General features: G+C 42.0%; 1 protein-coding gene across 1 annotated transcript in view; it reads right to left on the minus strand.

Annotated features, from left to right (window-relative positions):
• The window catches only part of LOC109922184 (protein piccolo-like), a 226,100-nt gene that overhangs the window by 102,142 nt on the left and 98,586 nt on the right, over positions 1–25,372 (minus strand). Inside the window, exons 9-11 of the mRNA XM_048610189.1 lie at positions 23,812–23,890; positions 17,834–17,912; positions 6,747–6,872 (exon numbers count right to left, since the gene is read on the minus strand). Coding sequence (XP_048466146.1) covers positions 6,747–6,872; positions 17,834–17,912; positions 23,812–23,890 — 284 coding nt within the window. The remainder of the gene's footprint in view (positions 1–6,746; positions 6,873–17,833; positions 17,913–23,811; positions 23,891–25,372) is intronic.

A 25,372-nucleotide genomic window follows, 5' to 3' on the forward strand; every position in this document is an offset into this window, starting at 1 on the left:
CACTGCTCCAGGACTATTTACCCCTCTCACTGCTCCAGGACTAGTTACCCCTCTCACTGTTCCAGGACTAGTTACCCTTCGCACTGATCCAGGACTAGTTACCCCTCTTACTGCTCCAGGACTATTTACCCTTCGCACTGCTCCAGGACTAGTTACCCCTCTCACTGCTCCAGGACTTGCTTCCCTGAACGCTGCTCCACGCCTGCTAAAAAGAGAGAAAAAAAGGAAAGAAAGAAAAAGGTGGAGCAGAGGAGCTCCAGCTGGAGTAAACAAGGTGTAGAGCTGGATGAACACAGCAGGCCAAGAAGCATCAGAGGAGCAGGAAAGCTGACGCTTCGGGCCTAGATCCTTCTTCAGAAGAAGGCCCTTTGATGCTGCTTGGCCTGCTGTGTTCATCCAGCTCTACACCTTGTTATCTCAGATTCTCTAACATTTGCAGTTCCTACTATCTCTCTCCAGCTGCAGTGTTTGGTTGCCTCAGAGGGCAGGTTGGCAGCTGCCATGGAAATCCAGGTCCAGCATCTTCAGGGTCTGCTAGAGAGGCTAAAATGCCTGCATTTCATCATCGTAGCCACTGGTCCTCAGGACTACAGGCATGGCTACAGACAGATGGGGAAACTGGTACCTTCTGCAGATGTCTCTTCCTAACAAAGAGACAGACCAATGCCAGGAGACATCCAGCTGGAGCAGGAACCACACATGGGCCCCTCAGAAATCTCCTCTCAGTACACTGCTGGAAGTTTATGCCCAGGAGGTTCCACTTCCCTCTGACAAGAATGACCTTCAGCATGCCTGGGCCATCCAGACACAAGGGCCCCTGAAGGTGTCTGACCTGGGGGCCACTGCCAAGTGGGTGCTTCCACCACAGCTGTGGAACTAGTGAGTGCACCAAGACTTATTGGATGGGCTAGGAAGGGCAAAACCTACCCGGGGCACAAGTGACAATGTTTTATAATTGATTTTGCATTATTGTATGAATGCCTGTGTTTGAACCATACATCTGGTTGTTAGTCTAATTGAGTAAGGCCAAAAGGCATTACCACAGTATAAAACATCACCTCATAGCCACAGATGATGTTCCATAGATGGCAATCTGTGCTGAAAGCTGCTGCATCATCTGGAGTCATAGGGAATAAGACAATACAAAGCACTGCTAGCTGCTGACACTGTTGGCCAATGGGTGCTGCTGACACTGTTGGCCAATGGGTGCTGCTGACACTGTTGGCCCTCCTTGCATAACATCCTTATTGTCTTGTGGGATCTGTGTCTAAATGTTGTTAGGAAGGGGAGGTCGAACCCCTCTGATAATTAAAATCAAAACACATGCCCCCAATCTGTTACAGCGGCCATCGAGGTCCCCTTCTGATAATTAAACCCGAAACACCCAGAGAAGCTCGCCTCACCTCGCATAATCTGTTAAAATGGAGAGGTTAAGAAAAATCCCTGACATTCACTGACATTCAAGTAACAATTTATTTACTTAGCCCTAACAGCGAACAAATGAACAGAACTACTAACAAGTCAAACAATTGCCCCTTAACTAATAACTATTCCCTAACTGAACAAAATTCTACTGGTATGCTATTCCAATAAATACAAGTCACACTAAATAAACTCAAGCAATGAGAAAACTAAACTAAAACTTAGACTCTCAAACTCCATACAGTGTGTGTCTTTGGGAATGTTCTGCCTTCTCCGTTGTCTCTCCAGTCATCAATGCCTTTCTTCTGTTGATCCTTCTGTCCGGGATGTTTTGTCTGTGAATTATTCTGTGAGGACTCTTAGCTAGAAGTGTTATGGTACTTTTATGCATTGATTGTGCTATCTCAGCAAGCCAGATATTTACTCCTTAGATGGCAGTTTGCTCTCACACTGATTTTCAAAAACCCTCTTCTTATATACCTCCGATGACCTGTCAATTTTCTTATAACAGGATTGGTCTGAGGTTGTCAAAACCATAAGATTTAAATTCAATTGGCTTTGAATTGCTAAGTGTTTAGTTCAAATTAATTGGCTGACCTTCAAGCTAGTTGCCAAAACAGCAAAACAAGCCTATGGTTTCCAATCTCATAGCCAATTGATACATGTTTCAATTTCAGAATTGTCTGTACCTCTTCAGCTGCTTACAGACAGATTTTCATTTCAATCTCCAAAGTTTATAAAAGAACATCACCTCTTAAAGGGACAAAACTCCCTCCCCCCATCATTTTTACAAACAAATTCTAACTTCCTGCCTTCCAATTCACAAGTACTCTACACAACTTCATAACAATGTGTCACTGTCAATGACTGGGCAAAGCGGCGTAGCACAAGAGGGTGACAATGCATCAGGATGCAACCCCTCACCTGCAGCCAGCAGCCCCCAGTCCTGAAGACTAACCGAGTCTCAGTTCCATGGCAACAAACCACCCCTCTACCCTCATTTCCAAGAAATTGCATTTGTTGTCGAGTGCAAGTTCTGCTTCCTGTTGGCAGTGCAGTACATCTCACACACTAGTGTCATGTTCTGTCTAGACTGGACCCATGGATCAAGGCATCATCCACATGACTTTCAACTCCATTCAGTCATAAAGTCATAGAGCCACAGAGTTGTACAGCACCGACCAGATATCCCAAATTAATCTAGTCCAGCATTTGCCCGTATCCCTCTAAACCCTTCCTATTCATATACCCATCAAGGTGCCTTTTAAATGCTGTAATTGTACCAGCTTTCTCCACTTCGTCTGGCAGTTCATTCTATACATGCACCATGCACTATGCAAAAAAGTTGCCCCTGAGGTCCCTTTTAAATCTTTTCCCCCTCACCTTAAACCTACACCTTCTGGTTTTGGACTCCACTACCCTGGGGAAAGACCTTGGCTGTTCATGCTCCTCATGATTTTATAAACCTCTAAGGTCTCTCCTCAGCCTCCGAGACTCCAGAGAAAAAAGCCCCAGCCTACTCAGCCTCTCCCTATAACTCAAACACTCCAATCCCGACAACATCCTGAACCCTTTCAAGTTTAACAATATCTTTCCTGTAACAGGGAGACCAGAAATGAATGCAGTATTCTAAAAATTGCCTCACCAATGTCCTGTACAGCTGCAACATGATGTCCCAACTCGTATACTCAATGCACTGATCAATACAGGCTAGCATACCAAATGCCTTCTTCAGCATCCTGTCTACCTGTAATTCCATTTTCAAGGAACTATGCACCTACACCCCTTGGTCATTTTGTTCAGCAACACTCCCCAGGGCCCTACCATTAACTGTATAAGTCTTTCCAGGGTACTTTCTACTATCCTCCAACGGCTTTCCTCTGCTGATGTGATGGCTATTTAAAACTTCATTCACAGAACATGGGCTTTGCTGGCTAAGCTAGCATTTTTGCCCATCCCCAAAGGGCAGTTAAGAGTCACAACATTGCCGTAGGTCTGGTGTCACATGTAGGCCAGACCAAGCAAGGGTGGTAGATTTCCCTTCCCTAAAAAGACATTGGTGAACTAGATGGGATTTTCCAACAATTGGTAATGGATTCATGGCTATCATTCGACTCTTAATTCCAGATTTTTATTGAATTCATATTGCACCACCTGTCATGGCAAGATTCAAACTCAGGTCTCCAGAATATTTCCTCTGTCTCAGCAATAACTATCCAGTAATAACACCACTGAAGTCTAATCTGTTAAAGCAAAGCCTCCCAAACAACCTCATGAGGGTCGTGAGTGACTTGCACTTCATTGAAGGGTAATTTCAAAAAACCCTATCAATCTTCATGAAGATTGAACTCTTTCCCAATTTCTATAAACTCTCATCCATAGGGACACAGGCATCAAGAGCTTTAATTACTTCCTCATACATGACATTTTCCTGACTAGTCACTCATCTCATATAGCAGTGTACTGACCTGCTCGCCTCTCACTTGTAGTGTGAGCCAAAATAATACAGTATCTGACAAATTTTCAGGCCAATGTAGCAAAGCTTCTATGTTGTTGTGGCCTGAAACCTGCTCAAAGTTTTCTCGTAAATGCAGAAACTTTTCAAAACAATTCTTTGACTTGTTGCCACCATGTAATATTTTTGGTATTGTATAACTGATATCAAATACCTCTGGGGGGAGTTCAGAGTCAGTGAAACACCAACTTTATTGGAACATATCCTACTACATCTTGATGCGCAGTTGTACAAAAGAGAGCAAGTTTATGTGACATTACATCACTTCCTATAATGAGGCACACTATATTTGATTGGTACATTACAATTAAAGTTACAATTAGCCCCTTACAACACACAAGTCAAACAATGAACTAATTTAATGAAGGAGAAAGACCTTTACAGAAGCCAAAATACAAGGAAGAAATTGGATTAGTTTTGGCTCAATTTTAACTCTGAAATAGATTTGAATGTTTTAAAATTGTGCCAATTTAATATCACAAACTGGTGATAGTTCACAAAGAATAAAAGCCTAGTCAGTGAAATGAGCTCTTCTGAATAAATCCTGAACAAATGCAATAGTTGACAACCTGATTCTTGAATCATCCAGCAGAATAATTGAATCTGGATTTGCATCACTATCTATCCAGGGAGTTACATTTTGTACAAATCCATTTTATGACCGGATAAAAACCGAACTGTTGATGCATGAAGGGCACAAACTATTCATCAAATACAAACAGATAATCTCTATGTACAACCTTTACAACTGAAACAAGTGTTAAGCTCAAAACATGCATAGCATTTAAACAGCTTTTTCATTGTTTTATCTGCTTGACTTCGCACTGACACCTGGTTCAGTTTCATAAAGTGACCAACTATAGACTGAGACATTGGTTGATTTTTGACTGGATTTCTGTAATTAGTTCTAATGATGCATTTGACATATTTTGTGACCAAAGGGCTCACAAAGCTGTGACGCTGTCTCTCGAGCAGTTAAGGTCGAAGTCTACAAATTAGTTTGCTTTTAAATTAAGGGTTATTTAAATTTTGAGTCTTAAAACTAATTTCAATTTAATAGATATGGCAAACAAAAAAGAAACACTGATGACAGGTCATCAACTGTCATCTCAAACATTTTTTCCCTTCACATCTACTGCCAGATCTGCTAAATATGTCCAGCATTTTCTGTTTTCATTTAATATTAGAAAAACATCCCAATTTACCATAACCGACTAACACTGAGATTATATCTTAATCCTAAACCTGACCATTGGAAGGTTAGCCAAGTAACTATTACTCTACCTGGGAAAAATTGTAACCTTAAATCTAAATGATCACTCTCTAAGTTGCTGGGGAGAACAATCAAGAGCAAGAACCTTAGCTGAAGTTCATTGCCTCTTTGTTCCAGAGGCATTGAGGCCCTCCAAAAGGAGATTGGCTAATTCAGCAAAAAGACCTTCAACCCCATTGACCTACAATATGTCAGGTGATACACTCAAACAGTTGGTTAACTGGGTACCTTATAGACAACTTTCTACCTTAAATGTTGAGTGAACGCTTGCTCTATTTTGCATCTTCAACAACAGTACACTGCTTACAGAATTCCTGATGTGGACGTACCAGTGTTGGACTGCTGTGGAAAACAATATCAGAAGTCACACAACACCAGGTTATTTTAAAATTATTATTTTATTTATTTGAAATTACCTGCTCCTTCACCTGACGAAGGAGCAGCACTCCAAAGGCTTGTGATTTCAAATAAACCCATTGGACTATAACTTGGTATTGTGTGATTTCTGACTTTACAAAATTCCTAACTGACAGAAACATAGTTGCCAGAAAAAATGACAAGCATAACGTTTGATCACTCAGTGATGTTACCTCCATGAGAAGACTTGTACTTCGAGTGGACTTTTATCAATGATAAGGTTAATAATAAATCTTTAGAAAGGACATTTTCCTACGGTACTCCTTTTATTACTTTCTGTCCTAATAAAGAATTTGGTTTTCAAAGGGTGATATGAAACTGAAAACCAAGTAGCTTGTGGTTCCTGATCCCCCACCTCAATGACAGCACTCTTTGTGACTATTTTTAAATGTGAAAAATTCATGTTCGAAAGGAAGAGATCTTAGAGTCTAATTAATGGCACTGAGTGCCTCTGAGAGACAGGAGCTATCTGCTAGCATCAGCAGCAATGACAGATGGCAGCCATAATGGGGCCTGCCCCTGCCATGTCATTGACAAAAGGTAGTTCCTTGGAGGGTCAGCAGCATTAACCCAAAAGATTGCTTTTGGAAGTTTCAATCCTGACTTCCCCAACTCATTAATTAACAACTCATTGAGCTTGTTAGAGGCAAACAGGTGCCCCATTCCCTCCCTTTGCCTGCACTTTGAAAATTGCAGATTGTCCTGGAGACATTGATATCAGAAGAAACCCTCTGGGATCCATAATATTTAAACTGCATTCACAGCTGACCCTGTCAGCATTCAAAACTCTGCCTAAACTGTTACAGAATAAACAAAAAACAGTCGTATCTTTCAGAAAGCAAACTTACCATAGGAGCCAACTACAGCATAGCAATGTAATAAATGGACAACAGACCAGTTGAGGCAATGATGGAGCTTAGATTGTCTTTGTGACAATACAATAAGACACCTCACAGCAACAAAAATAACAGTATAGATGACACCAAACCAGAATCCAGAAAAATTATGTCAGATTGAAAATATCTTTGAAGGAAAGTCATTGAATCAGTGAAGAAGTCTGGCATATTTTGATTTAACGAGTTATATATTTCTCAGTATAATTGGGAAGAGTCCATTTACCTTCCGTGAGTTCTCCTGATTGCTCTGCATGTCCCCCAGGAAAGATCTTGGCGACGTAAGCACCAATTTCCCCATTTCGTCCTGGAATCTCTTTCCCACCAATAATCCTGATTCCCAATCCATTTCCTGGGAGAAGAATAAGAAACAGATATCAACTATAAGAAGCAACAAATATTTTTGAGACCAATATTTCAAAGAATCAATTATTTAAATTTCTTGTTAAATGAATCTGTTTAAATGTAATAGAGGGCTTGGATTGTAATTTGCCGTATCACATAGTGTGAAGTGATATCTTACCTCCAAAATTATTCTCTTGGAAAGTTCTTACAAAGGAACAGCGCTGAGCAGAGGTGGGTTAGAGAAGAACACAAACTTTGAGACCAAATCACCAAAACCTTCTGTGCACACAATGGTTTTACTCTAAGTGGCTGGCTAAAGACAAAATCATTGACCATGGATGCAGTCCTTCTCCTGAAGATCAGATTAATGTTAAAGTTTTGTGTTCATGTGCAGTGACCCACTGATGAGATGAACACTTTGGGTGAAATTTGATTGGTGTCTGAATAACATAGGAAATGGTGAGATTTGTGGCAGCATCCGACAAGAATTCCAGTGAGGCCTTTCGTTCCATTTGCTGAGCGGAGGGTGAGATTCTCACTAGGCCGTGGTGAACTGCCAATGTGGAGTGGGGGTACTGCTTGTGAAATGCCTTATTAATGGTCAACTCACCTAATTAATGTTCAGCTTCCTATTTAATCAAAAGTACTGAACAAGCTTCAAGAGTTCTTAACTCGGAAGTCAGAACAGGTACCTTGCAAATTCAACTCACCACTTGCTCCAAGGAACTACCATGTTAGAAGCTAGGGATCAGTTTCTCAAAGTATATTCCATGGGTACTGGCCAGATGTACCCCCATTTCCCATGGTCCTGGGAGATGAAGGCATCTTTTGTCTCCATTACCCTGTCCAGCAGGACTCCAAGTCCCAGTCAATAATTTCTCCTGCCCGCCATGTCTGGGTTAAATGATAGGAAGTGTGCAGCACACTTCCATATTGATGGGACTTGTCCAGGTGCACACTGGGCTTTTTCAGCATATATCTATTGAGTGGTGAGTTGTTCTAGGTACAGAGTATGATAAGGCAGGCGTAGAATTGCATGAGGTAGTTAATGAGGTGCATTTGGTAAAATCAAGTGAGGCTCTCCAGGCCTCATAGTGAGGATCCCTCCCAAAAAACTCAATGTAACTCCCAGTGAATGACAAATCACATACTTTTGGACAAACGATCGAAGTTTGTGTCAATTTGAGAATGCTGTTTAAGGCAATAGGGTTAGGGCTGAAGAAATTGAATCTGAAGGTGATGAAAGTCTGGATAAGGGTTTTGAATGAGGTCAGACTGAAGGTATATTCAGTTAATTGATAGGAACTGGTGTGTGACTCTCCAGCTGCTCCAAAAACATATCCTTGAGCCACCACTGTCTCTTCCTCATTCACATTCTTCCCCTTTGACTACATTAGCTTAAGATAATGGGTCAGTCACACCTATGCTGACAACACCTCTACTTCCACTTGTGTTTCTCAACCCTTTCTTCAATTCCCAGTTTCATGCTGCACATCTCAGCTGCAGTCTAAAGTGAAACACAATTCCTACAGTGGAACATTCCAACACAACATCTTTCCCCTGATGATGCTAGTATTGACAGTTTCCTTGACCAGAATAGATATTTCACAAGTTCAGTATCCTATTGAACCACAAACTGTCCCTATGTGCTATATGTCACAAAATCCACCTAGATTCCCAGCCAGAACATAACCTGTGCACTATGAAGGGAATCTCTTAACTTTAATTGTTTCTAAGTCAGGCTTCCATTCTGTAACTTCTGACAATTTTAGTTCATCCACACTTTGACCAGGCAACCTATCCTGCACCGAGTCCTACTCACTCATAACTTTGCCACTGCTTACTTACACTGAACCTTGACTCTTCAATGCTTCAAATTTAAAATACACATGGGCATTGCCCTGAAACTGTAATCCTCCATCACCACACACCGATGCCCAGTTTGGGTTCAGCCTGGGCCACTCAGCTCCTGACGTCATTACAGCCTTGGTTCAAACATGGACACCTCCAGAAGTGAGGTGACAGTGATTGTTCTTGACATCAAAGCTTGACTGGGTGTGGCATCAAGGTACCCCAGCAAAACTAGAGTCAATGGGAATCTAGGAAAATATTTCCACTGGTCACATCATACCTGGCACGTAGGAAGATTGTTGCAGTTATTGGAGGTTAGTTATGTCAGTTCAAGGGCATCTCTGCTGGAGTTCCTCAGGGTAGTGTTCTAGGCCCAACTATCTTCAGTTGCTTCATCAATGGCCTTCCCTCCATCATAAGGTCTGAAGTGGGGATGTTCACTGATAATTGCACAATGTTCAGCGGCATTTGAGACTCGGAATTCGAGCCACACTCACTCTGCTCCTGCTCCGGGCTCTGGCCCGCAACTCACTTCCGGGATTTGGTCTGCGTTCTCTCTGCTCCCCTGTACTGGGCTGGTCTCGGACTCCATTCTCCATCCCCTCCAGCTGGGTAGTTTAAAAGTTAAAATTTGAGGGGAGGGAGGAGGGCGGCATTGGGGTCAAGAAAAACTGCAGCAAAGAGGGAAAGAAGCTCCGGCTGGAGCGTTTTACTCTGCCGCCATCTTGTACATCTTTGTTACCTTGACAATGTAATGTCACCAGTTTGTCAGTTGCTGAGGAGCAGGGCTGAAACCCCCAATATCGAATTCCTGCTGACCTTTTATAAAAGAAAGGGGGGACAGGACCAAGTCCATGTCTAGAGATGCTGGTGGGCCTGCCTTGAGGACAAGTCAGTGGGAGGGTTACATTGATTAGACAGTGTTGGCAGGCACGATTTGTCTAGTGTCCAAGCTGCAGCAATATGGACACATATTTGAAAAGATGATTGGAGACAGATTTTAAAAAGACGCAAAGGGGAAATTTTTTAAACAGAGGGTAGTTCGCATGTGAAATGAACTTTCTGAGGAAATGGTGGATCCGGGTACAATTACAATGTTTAAAAGACACTTGGATAAGTACAAGAGTGGGAAAGGTTTAGAGAGATATGGGCCTGGAGCTGGCAGGTGGGAGTAGTTTAGTTTGGGATTATGCTCGGCATGGACTGGTTGAAACTAAGGGTCTGTTTCCATGCTGTACGGCTCTATGACTTTATAACTTTATGACTCCTCGGACACTGAAGCAGTCCATGTCCAAATTTTAGAAAGGCCTGGACAAAATACAGGCTTGGGCTGACAAAGTAGCAAGTGATGTTCATGTCACACGAGCCAGGTAACAACCATCTCCAATAAGGTACAATGCAAACATCCCCAATGACATTCAATAACATCATCATCACTGAATCCCCCACTATCAATATCCTAAGGATTACCATTAACCAGAAACTGAACTGGATTAGTCATATAAATACCGAGCAGGTCAGAAGTTAGGAAATCTGCAGTGTGCAAGTCAGCTTCTGACTCCGCAAAGCCAGTCTACCATCAAAAAGACTCAAGTGAAGATTGTGATGCAATACTCCCCAGTTGCCTGGAAGCTTGACACTAACCAGGTCAAAGCAACCCGCTTGATCATGATCACATCTATAAACATCCAGTCCCTCTATACTGACGCTCAGTAGCAGCAGTGTGTACTATCTAAAAGATGCACTACAGATATTCACAAATGATTCTTAGACAGCATCTTCCAAACCCGTGACTTCTTCCATCTAGAAGATACATGGAACACCACCTCCTGTAGGTTCCTCTCCAAGACACTCACCATCCTGACTTGGAAATATACTGCTGTCCTGTCAGTGTTGCTGGGTCAAAATCCTGGAATCCCTCCATAATATCACTGTGGGTCTACCTGCAGCACATGGACTGCAGTGGTTCAAGAAGGCAGCTCACCACCATCTTCTCAAGGGGCATCTAGGGATAGGCAATAAATACTGGCCTGGCCAGCAACACCTACATCACACATGAATATATATAAAAGAAGGCTCCATTTTCTGATCGCTTCCATAATTTTCCTCCCTTCACCCGCCATTTACAGAATTACAGAATTGTTACAGTGCAAAAGGAGGCATATTTGGCCCTTTTTGCTTGCATCAGCTCTTCAAACAAGCATCATTACCTAATGCCAATCTCTTTTCTCTATATCCCTGCACAACATTTCTATCCCAAAGATCATCCAATGTCCTCTTGAATGCCTTAATTGAACCTGCCTCCACCATATTTCTGGTCAGTGTATTTCATAACCTAACTACTTGCTGTGTGAAGAAGTTTTTTTCTCACATTGTCCTTGTTTCATTTACGTATAACTTTAAATCTTATGTCCTTTCATTCTTGTTCCTCTTACAAGCAGAAACAGCTTCTCTCTATCTATTGATCAAACCATTCACATTTCTGAAAACCTCGATCGGTTCTCCTCCCAGCCATCTTCTCCCCGGCTACCAGATATCATAGATCAGAATTTCAATTCACTTTAATCTTATAAAGTGTAAAATCCTTATTTGTATCCAGTCTTCTTGTGTGCAGATGAGATTGTGAGTTTGAAATTGCGTTCATTCAGTGTTTATGGGAATAAACAGCCTTTATCTTTAAACTCACAACTTGTTGATGAGACTATAAGCTTAATGCTGGAAAGTAGCAGTTTTGGCAGTACAGACTCAATGGACCAAAGAGCTGCTTCTGTTATATAATTTTGTAAATTATTTAATTGCAATACATACTCCATATTTCCACAGAAAACATATTGGTTACAAGTAATAAAAGAGCATATAACACCTGTTCATGACACTATCCAAGATTGGAGTAGACGGGGAGAAATTGTTCTTACTTAGGAAATATCAAGGACGAGAGGGAACACATTGAAAGTGATTTGTGAAAGAAGCAAATGTGCTGTTAGAGAAAATAAAATTTCACCCAATGAGTGGTTCAGGTATGAAATACACTGCCTGGAAGCGTGGTGGAGACAGTTCAGCTTAAGGATTCTAGAGGGCATAGGATGGCTATTTAAATAGAAACCTTGTGCAAGGGTGGTGGGGAAATGGTAAGAGAATGGCACTAAGTTATAATGGTCATTTGGATAGCCAGTACAGATGTGTTGGGCTGAATGGCCTCATTGTGCACCATAATTTGTCTGTGATTCTGTGGTTCAATTTATCCTTTATTGGCTTGTAAAGAAGGTTTATTGAATGTTATTACTATTATTAATATTTATAAAGTTGGATCCCAAAGTGGATAGAACTATGTATAGCTTTGCATTTCTATTTCTATACTGTATGGTTGTGAAGACAAAATTTGGTTTCATTTCTGAGTTCTGTGAGTAATGGGAGGGTGTTTGGAAATTTTTTTTACATGTATTTAAATGAGTCTTTTAAATAAAATCCCTGTGGTGAATAGTTCAGAGCTTAACAAGGGTTGAACAGAGAAAAAAGTTTAGACTATTGCCTTTCAACAAGATGTCCTATAACACCAGGAGACATAGACTGTTCTTTTAAAAATATAGAATTATCCAGAAAATTTGGGGCGGCACAGTGGTTCAGTGGTTAGCACTGCTGCCTCACAGCACCAGGGACCGGGGTTCAATTCCAGCCCCGGGCGATTGTCTGTGTGAAGTTTGCACATTCTCCCCGCGTCTGCATGGGTTTCGTCCGGGTGCTCCGGTTTCCTCCCACAGTCCAAGGTAGGTGGATTGGCCATGCTAAATTGCCTATAGTGCCCAGGGGTGTGTGGGTTAGTGGTAGTGTGGACTTGTTGGGCCGAATGGCCTGTCTCCACACTGTAGGGATTTTATGATTAGTGAGTATGCAGTTTTTTTTGCATAGAAGCAAATAATGCAGGGAGAAAAAGAAACCTGTTGGAGTAGCAATGCAATTTAGCAGCCTGGGCAGGAGAAAAGAAGTCCTTAGTGCTTTAATGACAGTAAGAGAAATCTTCCAGAAACAGACAGCTGTGGAAGAAGAGTTTAAGGAATCCATGATAAGAGATAAGAGAGCTGTGTTAATAATGTATTTAAGGTCTCATGAAGAGACCTTAACCAAAGAAGATGGCACTGGTTTGAATGCAAAGGAAAGGTAGAAAGGAACCAAGTAAAGCCTTGTCAATTGAACAAGGAACTTTAAAGTAGAAACAGAGTGACCCTTCACTGAGATTTGATTATCTTTAAAGTTGTTAATGTTAAAAGGGCTGAATGTTTATTTCTGATGTTTGCATATATTTGTACAGTATAAAAAAGTCTATTTTGTCTTTTTGCATGAAATAAATTTTGATGTTCTTTGTTAAAAGTACATTAGCAGCCTCTTGTGAATACATTCAGTGACTGATCTTCACAATAAACAAATGTAATAAAAACTTATGATCTTTCAAGCCAGGTTTTAGTCTGGGATCTGACTTATCCAACATCAGCAACAATTACAATCATACCAGCTACAACTTTTTTTTGTCTTTTTACACTTCTTTGAAGGGCCTTGAGGCATTTTCTTCATTAAAAGGGCTTTAAAAAATGAAAGCTGGTGCTATTGTTAAATTGTAGAAATGTGTATACTGCGTCCAGATTAAGGCCAATATTCTGAGAGAAATCATATAAACAAGAAAAGGAAAGAAACAAGGGCAGATTAAGGATAAAATACTGCAAGAAGGATTTTGGAAGTAGCTGGAAAATTGCAATCACATGAAATTGAGGCACCCACTCAACAGAACAACTACACCTCCAATGAGGATAAAGATTAATTAAAATAATCAATCAATATTGCATTATTTTTCTGTGTTGTTACGAAAACCTTTTATCATTTGTTAATCTGTAAATTTCTGCCAAAACACTGGTAAAGAGTTCTTATATCTATCCTCAACCCCATGTGGGGGGACTGATAAATTTTAACAGAAATGAATTTCTCTACTGATTAGCAGAAAGAAACCAATTGAGGGATGGCACTTTTGTGAGATTTTAAGTGTAACAAAGTTTCAAATTGTAACAAAGATAGACCTTAGGTTTAGGGTAAAAGTTCGGCATAATAGGGCCTGTACTGTGCTGTACTGTTCTATCTTCTATGTTCTAAAGTAATTTCAACAGAAATAAAACTTCATTAGCAGTCAACTGATATATGAAGTTAAAGAAAAGGGTGTGTTTCACATTAACTATCTAACACAACTAAAACATGTCTTTTTAGACTCATAGAGTCAGAAAGTCATACAGCATATAAATAGGCCTTTGGCCCATCAGTCTATGCTGACCAGCAAACACTAATCATATTTACCTGCACTTGGTCCATAACTATGTTGGCATTTTAAGTGTTTATCCAAATGTTTCTTAAATGTTGTGAGAATGCCTGCCCCCACCACCCTCTCAGATTGCACGTTCCAATTTTCTACCACCCTCTGGGTGATTAAAAAAAATTCCTCTATCTCCTCTTAACCACTAACTCCTCATCTTAAACTTAAGTTGTCTGGTTTTAGACATGTCTGCCATGGGTAAAAGATTCTCACAATCTACTCAGTCAATGCCTCTCATAATTATGTATACCTCAAACAGATCCCCCTCAGCCTCTTCTGCCCCACAGCAAACAAACTCGGTCTATCGTGTCTCTCCTCATAACTAAGACTTTTCATCAAAGTAAACATCCTGGTGAAACTCCTTTACACCCACTCCAATGCAATCACATCCTTCGATAGTGTGGCAAGCAGAACTGCAACACATTACTCCATCAATGGCTTAAGCAATGTTTTATAAAGTTGTAACAAGGCTTTCTTGTCCATATATTCTATGCCCCAACTAATGAAAGCAAGCATCCTGTATAGCTTATCCGCCCTTCGGACGGTCAGTGTGGATTTATCGAGCCAAATGGCCTGTTTCCACACTGAAGGGTCTCTGTGATTTCACCCTGTGTGTCTGTGTTGCACATTCAGGAATCTACAGACTTGTACACCAAGTTTTGTCCCTTTGTTCCTCGGTATATTCCAGAGAACTACCATTCACCATGTGTATCCTTCCCAGATTTGACCTCACCTTGCACTTATCGGGATTAAATTCCATCTGCCATTGTTCTGACCAATTTACCAGCTGATCAATATTAGACTGTACCCTGAGACAATCATTCTCACTATCAGCAACACCATCAATTTTCATGTCATCTGCAAACCTAATCATTTATAACTTCTACATTCACATCCAAGACATTAATGTACATAGAACATATAACAGTATGGCACAGTACAGGCCCTTCGGCCCACGATGTTGTGCCAACCTATTCTAACCTATCCTACTCTAAGATCAAATTACCCTGCATACCCTACATTTTACTATCATCCATGTGCCTATCCAAGAGTCATTTAAAAGTCTCTAAAGTATCTGAATCCACTACCACTGCTGGCAATGCATTCCACACACCCACCACATTCTGTGTAAAGAACCTACCTCTGTCATCTCCCCTATACCTTCCTCCAATCACCTTAAAATTATGCACCCTTGTAATAGTCATTTCCGGCCTGGAAAAAGTCTCTGGCTATCCACTCTATCTATGCCTCTCATCATCTTGTGCAACTCTATCAAGTCATCTCTCATCCTTCTTTGCTCCAATGAAAAAAGCCCTAGCTCCCTCAACCTTTCCTCATAAGACCTGCTCTCCAGTCCAGGCAGCATCCTGGTAAATCTCCTCTGCACCCTCTCTAAAGCTTCGATATTCTTTCTATAATGAGGTGACCAGAACTGAACACAATATTCCAAGTGTGGTCTAACCAGAGTTTTATAGAGCTGCAGCATAACCTCGCGGCTCTTAAACTCAATTCCCCTGCCAATGAAAGCCAACACACCATACGCCTTTTTAACAACCCTATCAACTTGGGTAGCAAGTTTGAGGGATCTATGGACGTGGACCCCAAGATCCCTCTGTTCCTCCACACTGCCAAGAATCCTACCATTAACCCTGTATTCTGCATTCAAATTCGACCTTCCAAAATGAATCACTTCACATTTTTCCGGGTTGACTTCCATCTGCCGCTTCTTTGCCCATCTCTGCATCCTGTCAATATCCCGTTGCAAACTAAAACAATCCTCCACACTATCTACAACTCCACCAACGTTCGTGTCATCAGCAAAGTTACTAACCATTCTTCCACTTCCCCATCCAAGTCATTTATAAAGATCACTAAGAGCAGAGGTACCAGAACAGATCCCTGCAGAACACCACTGGTCACCGAGCTCCAGGATAAATACTTTCCACCTACTACCACCCTCTGTCTTCTATTGGACAGCCAATTCTGTATCCAGACAGCCAAATTTCCCTGAATCCCATGCCTCCTTACTTTCTGAATGACCCTACTCTGTGGAACTTTATTAAATGCCTTGCTAAAATCCATATACAGCACATCCACTGCTCTGCCTTCATCAATATGTTTTGTCACATCCTCAAAGAATTCAATAAGGTTTGTGAGGCATGGCCTGCTCCTCACAAAGCCATGCTGACTATTTCTGATCAAACCATGCTTTTCCAAGCAATCATAAATACTATTTCTCAGAATCCTCTCCAATAATTTGCCCACCACAGAAGTAAGACTGACTGGTCTGTAATTCCCAGGATTATCCTTATTCCCTTTCTTGAACAAGGGAACGACATTTGCCACCCTCCAATCATCTGGTACTACGCCAGTGGACAGTGAGGACGCAAAGATCATTGCCAAAGGGGGAGCAATCTCTTCCCTTGCTTCCCGTAGCAAGGGTCCCAGGATTGATCTCTGTGGTACACTGTTGGTCACAGGCTTCCATTAATAACAACAACCCTCCACCATCACCCTTTGCCTCTTATTTGCAGACAAATTTTGGGTTCAGTTTGCCAACTTGCCTTGGATCCCATGGGCTCTTATCTTTTGGACCAGCCTTTCATGTGGGACCTTGTAAAAATCTGTACTGAAGTCCATGTAAACCATATCAACTGCACTGTCCTTATCAATACATTTAGTCATCTTTTCAAAAAAATTCAGTTAAATTAGTCACACAGGATCTCCCACCAACAAATCTATGCTGACTGTCTCTGATCAATCTCTGCCTTTCTAAGTGCTGCTAATCCTGTCCCTTGAAATCTTTTCCAATAAATTCCTTACCACTGATGTCAGACTAATTGACTTGTAAGAACCTGGCCTATCACTGCTGCCCTTCTTGAACAAGGAACTACATTAACTATTCTCCAGTCATCTGGCACTTCATCTGTGGCCAGCAAGGTATTAAGTATCTCCAGGGCTTCAGCAATCTCTTCCATTACATCCCATAGCAGTCTGGGATATATCTCATCAGGTTCTGGGGATTTATGCAACTTTATACCTGTTCAAATAAACAGACTCTAATTGGTCAAGGTATTGCCACGGAGAATGCACCAGAGTATAACTAGCTCAAAGCTTTTGGAAACCAAAAATAATGGCAAGTCAGCTCTGATTGTTCAAGTAAAATAAAACTGCAAATGTTGGAGATCAGACACAAAAACAGAAATTGCTGGAGTTCTCAGCAGGTCTGGTAGCATCTATGGGGAGAAAATAGAGTTAACTTTTAGAGTCCAGTGACTTTTAACCAGAAATCAGTTCTGACTGGAAACATTAACATGGCTTTTTCTCCACAGATGCTGCCAGACCTGCTGAGTTTCTCCAGCAATTTCTGTTTCTGTTTCTGAATCAGCAAGGTCTGGTATGGGCAGTGCACCATGGAACATTGTTTCCCAAACTTTGGTTTCATTGAACAGTCTCAATGCCTGAGTAAATTCTTTCTGCCTGCAGTAGACAGAGCCCTGCATACAAATATAAATTAAATACAATGTTCTCATTTTGCCATCATTTTTTAAAATCAACTTGCAGATGAACCAGATGTTCATCACATGAACAGAGGCCAGAGTCACACTGCAATGAAGCATGCTTGGCAGAGGATATGCCTTAAGATTACTCTGTATTAGTCTAGCTGTAAGAAAATCCACCAGAGATCATAGAATAAACAGTATGGGAGAGGTTATTTCAGCCATCGGTCTACACCAATAAAAACTACTCTCAATCAGCACTAATACCATTTTCCAGCACTTGGCCCATAGCCTTGAAGTCAATATTCAAGTAAATGGAGTACATAACCTTACAAGCTTGAACACCCTGGAAACAAACAGCAGATAATGTTCAAAAGAATTCCATAACAGTAAGCTCCTATAGTAATGAAAACAGAAAAAAATCAGGTTTCTCACAAGCTATGTGGATCTCCACATGGCTAAGTGCATACCAACAGCCAGATGATTCCAAACCACACTATCTAAATGCATCTTAACATTTGAAGTCAGTTGGGATTCAGTCTCATGCTGAACTAAGAAGAAAAATATGCCTAAATTTAAAGAAAGGATGCAGACTGCATTTAGGAACAGTGCAGAGTCAACAGGACAATTCCCAAAGCAGGTTTTAAGCCAAAAATAGAAGCAGAACATTAAATGCAGTGCTGAACACAGACAAGGAGTTCAACAGGAAAATATAGAGAAGAAAAAAAAGCAAAATGCAGACAGCATAGCTAAAGTTCTGCTCAAAGCGCACACAGAGTGCTCTCATAATGACTGAGACATTCCCGCATAACAATAGGAAAAGACAGAAAACAGACACAACAGTAAACACACAAATTCCATCAATATCATTTCAAAGTTCAAACTTTTAAACAAAAAATGCAGCTATGCTTCTTAGATCGAGCAATTGTAGAGACAGTGAAGCAAGATGTGAAAATGCTGACAGCAATTGGTATTAAGAGGTCGTATGGAGTCAGTACCTTGGGATTACTTTCAAAGGACCAAAAGATCTTGTGAAGGTATGGAAAGTGCAAAAAGATTCGTATGTATATGTAAATTTTAGAATTTATCACTTAGAATTGATGGTCTACAATAATCAGACACAATAAATGATCAACCTTGATGCTGCTTGGCCTGCTGTGTTCATCCAGTTCTACACCTTGTTATCTCAAATGATCAACCAATTCAGATTCCCTGCCAGCGATGCTTATTGAGATTTTTCCGAACTGTCAGAATGGAAAATGAAGTTGGCGATTGGCCCAACACGATCAAACCTCTTTAAAGATGAAACGTCAGAGCCAACAGATGTCAGAAAATATAAAGCTACTGAAACCTGAAAACAGTAACTGTAAACGCTAAGTGCAGCTAATGGTAATGGCACCGTAGCAGAACACAAAAAGCAAGCATGTTGTGTGACAAGTGCAGTCTATCGCACCCACACTGAAGCTGTCCTGCATTCAGGATCTGTACAAGGCATGTGGAACTAAAGAACATGGGGTCCCCCAAAGCAGGAAATCTGGGTCCAAAGACACAGCCAGCCGTTGCAATAAGGAACAACTAAACAGAGACTGGCACAGCAGAATTGTAACTGATGTATGGAATTCACACAGACCTGCATAATTGTAAGCCAATACACAATGTTCACAGGAAGACAGGCCTGAGTCAAGACCCAGACAGATACAGCTGACCAGAGAATGAACAGGCTTTTCACGTTATATTTCTGACAAAGTATGGGATAAGGTCAAGAAATGATTGGCTTTTGTCACAATCACGTCATTTTCCCAAAGAAAGCTGGCAAAGCACACACTCAAAACCAAGACTGATCCAAGAGTTAGTGCAAATACCTGACCAGTCTGAATTACAAGGAAAATGGATCTGGATCAATGGAATTCAGACAAATTACTGACAAATGTTGAATTATCTACATACAATATCACTAATCTCTTGCATTTGTAACAATAAAAATAATTCATTAAGTTTTGGCAATTCAGAATGGAAACCACAAATATTCGAAAGGATGAGCTGTGGCAGGATTGGGTGCAGATCTCAACATTGAGATTATCTATGAGATCACCATGGTAGCCAAACACGGAAGACGAGACCAAGAAAACTCGCATTCAGTCAGTCCAGAATTGTCAACAATTATACCCTGTCAGGTCCGATACAATAGAAAGTCCCACCACTTCCAACTGCTTGCAGAAGATGTAGTGTTCAGGGTCATAGAAAGCTTAAGTAGCTTCTGGATGAAATGGACCACAATGACACTACCCATTGTGTGTATCACCACACGGCCACCTTGGAAATGCTGTGCATATTTCCAAACAAAGATCTCTTATGTTCCATTGGATCTACAACTTGACAGCATTGACACTAAGAAGGAACATGTGGTCAGAGTCTATTTATTCCTTTTTTCTCAACAGTAATGCAACCAGCTTCAATTGCAAACAGATAGTGAACCATGACCAAAGGTGCTGTGGGATGATATGATTGGATGGTAGCTACATATAATAAAAGAGGGCTACATTCACTCAGGCACTTCTGGGCTTTTGGAGATGGGCCCAATATCTCAAAAGGTGTATTTTTTTTTCATTCATTACACTGGCTGGGCTAGCATACACTCCTCATCCCTAGTTGCCCTTTGGGAAGGTGGTGGTGAACTGCCTCTTAAACTGCTGCAGTCCATTTGCTGTGGGTAGACCCACAATGCTGCAAGTCCATGTCACAAGATACATGTCACACTTTTCAATAAACATGGAAGAATGAAGTTGGTGCTTGATCAATGCCACTGGAATGGAACTATTTTAACCACAAATAGGACAGTGTTCATATGGCTCCCCAATGGGAGCATGCTTATCCAGAGAGGTTTCCTATGAGTACTTAGGTCCTACAAAGTCATGATAGCTAATAGAATGATGCACTATGAGGAGGAACATAAGCCAGTGAACAGAAGTAGAAATATGCGAATTGTACACAACAGACCCAAAAAAAAACACATTTGCAGGACAGACTCAGCAGAGATGGTGGCACAGTGGGATACAGTCAGGAGGGTGTTGCTCTAGGAGTCCTCAACATTGACTCCTGACCCCATGAAGTCTCATGGCTTCAGGTTAACATGGGCAAGGAAACCTCCTGCTGATTACCACATACCGTCCTCCCTCAGCTTATGAATCAGTACTCCTCCATGTTGAACGACACTTGGAGGAAATGCTGAGGATGGCATGGGCATAAAATGTTCTCTGGGTGGGGACTTTCAATGTCCACCACCAAAAGTGGCTCAGCAGCAGTAGTAATGATCGAGCTGGTTGGGTCCTAAAGGACATAGCTGCTAGACTGGGTCTGCAGCAGGTGGTGAGGGAACTAACAAGAGGGAAAAACATACTTGACCTCATCTTTACCAATCTGTCTGCTGCAGTTGCATTTGTCCATGACATTATCAGTAAGAGTGACCATCGCACAGTCCTTGTGGAGATGCAGTTCTGCTTTCACATTGAGAACAACCTCCATCGTGTTGAGTGGCACTATTACCGCGCTAAGTGGGACAGACTTTGCACAGATCTAGCAACTCAAGATTGGGCATCCATGAGGCGCTGTAGGCTATCAACAGCAGCAGAATTGTACTCCAGCACAATCTGTAACCTCATGGCCCGGCATATCCCACACTCAACCATTGCAATCAAGCCAGGGGATCAGCCCTGGTTCAATGGAGAGTGCAGGAGGGCATAACAGGAGCAGCACCAGGCATACCTGAAGATGAGGGGACAACCTGGTGGAGCTACCAAACAGGATACTTGCACACCAAATAGTGAAAGCAGCAAGTGATAGACAGAGCTAAGCGATTCCACAACCAACTGATCAGATCTAAGCTCTGCAGACCTGCCACATTCAATTGTGAATGGTGAAGAACAATTAAACAACTCACTGGAGGAGGAGGCTCCACAAATATCCCCATCCTCAAGGATGGAAGATCCCAGCACATCAGTGCAAAAGATGAGGCTGAAGCATTCGCAGCAATCTTCAGCCAGAAGTGTCGAGTGGATGATCCATCTCGGCCTTCTCCAGTGGTCCCCAGCATTACAGATACTAGTCTTCAGCCAATTTGATTCACCCCACGTGATATCAATAAATGGTTGGAGACACTGGATACTGCAAAGTCTATGGACCCTGACAACATTCCAGCAATAACACTGAAGACGTATGTTCCAGAACTTGCCGTTCCCCTAGCCAAGCTGTTCCAGTACAATTACAACACTGGTATCTACCTGGCAATGTGGAATATTGCTCAAGTATGTCCTGTACACAAAAAGCAGGACAAATCCAACCCGGCCAATTACCGCCCCATCAGTCTCCTCTCAATCATCAGTGAAGTGATGGAAGGTGTCATCAACAGTGCTATCAAGCAGCATCTGCTCAGAAATAACCTGCTCAGTGACACCCAGTTTGGTTTCCACCAGGGCTACTCAACTCCTGACCTCATTACAGCCTTGGTTCAAACATGGACAAAAGAGCTGAATTCCAGAGGTGAGGTGACAGTGACAGCCCTTGACATCAAGGCTGCATTCGACTGAGTGTGGCATCAAGGAGCCCTATAAAAACTGGAATTAATGGGCATCAGGGGCAAATTCTCCGGTGGTTGGGGTCATACCTGGCACATAGGAAGATGGTCGTGGTTGTTGGAGGTCAATCATCTCAGCTCCAGGTCTTCTCTGCAGGAGTTCCTCAGGGTAGCGTCCTCGGCCCAACCATCTTCAGCTGCTTCATCAATGACCTTCCCTCCATCATACGGTCAAAAGTGGGGATGTTTGCTGATGATTGCAAAATGTTCAGCACCATTTGTGACTCCTCAGATACTGAAGCAGTTCGTGTTCAAATGCAACAAGATCTGGACAATATCCAGGCTTGGGCTGACAAGTGTCAAGTGATATTTGCACCACACAAATGCCAGGCTATGACCATTACAAATAAGAGACAACCTAACCACCACCCTTTACTGAATCTCCCACTATCAACATCCTGGGGGTTATCATAGACCAGAAACTCAACTGGACTCAACACATAAATACAGTGATTACAAGAGCAGGCCAGAAGCTAGAAATACTGCGGCCAGTAACTCACCTCCTGACTCCCCAAAGCCTGTCCACCATCTACAAGGCACAAGTCAGGAGTGTGATGGAATACTCCCCACTTGCCTGGATGGGTGCAGCCCCAACAACACTCAAGAAGCTTGACACCATCCAGGACAAAGCAGCCCGCTTGATTGGCACTACATCTACAAGCATCCACTCCCACTACCACCGACGTTCAGTGCCAGCAGTAGGTACTATCTACAAGATGCACTGCAGTAATTCACCAAAGATCCTCCAACAGCACCTTCCAAGCCCATGACCACTCCCATCTAGAAGGACAAGGGCAGCAGATATTTGGGAACACCACCACTCCAAGTTTCCCTCCAAGCCACTCACCATCCTGACTTGGAAATATACCGCCGTTCCTTCACTGTCGCTAGGTCAAAATCCTGCAACTCCCTCCCTAATGTCATTGTGGCTCAACCTACAGCTGGTGGACTGTGGCAGTTCAAAAAGGCAGCTCACCATCACCTTCTCGAGGGCAACTAGGGATGGGCAAGAAATGGTGGCCAGCCAGTGACACCCATTTCCCACAAATGAATTGAAAAAAAAATTTGAACAATGATGGTGTGACAGAACTCTAGGCCAACAATCAACAAACTTTTGAGAAGCAGCCATAGGTGAAATCACATCTCCAGAGTGTGAGACCATAACAAAATCTGGAAGACTTGTCCAACCACCAAAATAATATATGGATCCTTAGACTTCTGCACTCATAGATTTAATAGTCATTTGTACCTGTAAATTTTGCAATTCCTGCCTCCATACAACTATTATGACTATTACCCAATCTTTATGTGTCTATAGTTGAAAGAAATAAGAGGTATCTTTGGAAAAAATTGGAATGTTGTCCCAAGAGTAGTGCTGCTTTAAAAATCTCAACAGATCGATGAGTCATACACTTGGATGTCATGCGATGCAGCAGCCTAGATGAAGGATGTATCTAGAGATTAATTTGTTCTGTCATACTGGCTTGAATGTAAATAAACCCATGAGGAGACATTCAAGTAAACAGAATCTTTTTTTGTGTCACTTACAGATAGCACAAGAGCATTATCATATACATTCTACAACACACGCTGGGGTAGTGCACCTAAATTGAACCTCTCTCTTCCTACCTAAAGTTAATTTAGAAACTTGTACATGGCTAAAACATGGGGAGCGTGGGAAATGATGCATGCCTCTGATTGGATAGACTCAAGCAACACAGCACATTGAGACTTGAACCTCATTATCACAATGTAACATCACAGAGGGGGCTCTGACAAGCTTTTAGTTCTTAATTAGTAAATAGAGAAAGGTTTTACTACCTTTTCCACTTGGGAACCCCGCAGCCCTCCGCACTCAATATTGAGTTCAATAATTTTAGGGCCTAAACTCTCCCATGCCCCAGCCCCCGACCCCACACACCAGGCCTTGTTACCACATAGCCTGCCATTACACACCCACTGTTGTTAGTCACTAACAGTCCCCATTAACAACTATTCACCCTCCAGCCTGATCGTTAGCAACTCTTTGTCTGTCCAGCTGTTCTTCTCTCTCTTTAGGCTTTATCTTATCATTTACTTTCTGTCCCATCCCCCTCCTCTCCTTTTTTCTGCATCTAAACTGATGTTTTCCCAGCCACTATCAGTTCTGAGGAAGGGTCACCAGACCCGAAATGTTAACTCTGCTTTTTCCTTCACAGATGCTGCCAGACCTGCTGAGCTTTTCCAGTAACTTTGTTTTTGTTCCTGATTTACAGCATCCGCAGTTCTTTCGGTTTTTATTTACTATTCTTATACTTCAAGCTCCTTGCAACATGCCATTTGCCTTCTTAATTACTTGTAATTAAAGAGAGATGACTGGTGGTGAGCTTAACCTGACAGTCACCATGGTAACTTGAGCCATTGCAAGAACTGAGCATGCGCTTTTGGCATCATTCTACATCATAAACCAGCTGTCTAGCCAACTGAGCTAACTGACAGGTCAACCTCACCCCTGGCCTGAATCCTCCATCCATTTTCATATACAACCCTTAAATCCATGAGCAATATTAATTATCGGTATGGTACCTTGTCGAATGTTGTTTGGAAATCCAGACATGCTGCATCTACTGGTTCCCGTCAATCATAATTTTTCTATCCTAAAACCATTTTCACTTGGTCAAATCATTTGGGGCGACACGGTGGCACAGTGGTTAGCACTGCTGCCTCACAGCGCTAGGGACCTGGGTTCGATTCCAGCCTCAGGTGACTGTCTGTGTGGAGTTTGCACATTCTCCCCGTGTCTGCGTGGGTTTTCTCCGGGTGTTCCGGTTTCCTCCCACCGTCCAAAGATATGCAGGTGAGGCGGATTGGCCATGCTAAATTGCCCGTAGTGTTCAGGGAGGCAGAGGGTGTATATTAGGTGGGTCATAGGGGGATGGATCTGGGTGGGATGCTTTGAGGTTCGGTGTGGACTTGTTGGGCCAAAGGGCCTGTTTCCACACTGTATGGATTCTAATTCTAATTCATTTTCTAAGTGCATTGTTAAATTTCCTGATTGATAGATATTAATGCCAACTGACCTTTGGGTTCTTTTATTTCTAGAACATAGAACATAGAACATTACAGCGCAGTACAGGCCCTTCGGCCCTTGATGTTGCGCCGACCTGTGAAACCAATCTGAAGCCCATCTAACCTAA

Source organism: Rhincodon typus, chromosome 22 (assembly GCF_021869965.1).
Source record: "Rhincodon typus isolate 14 chromosome 22, sRhiTyp1.1, whole genome shotgun sequence".
Taxonomy (NCBI): Eukaryota; Metazoa; Chordata; class Chondrichthyes; order Orectolobiformes; family Rhincodontidae; genus Rhincodon; species Rhincodon typus.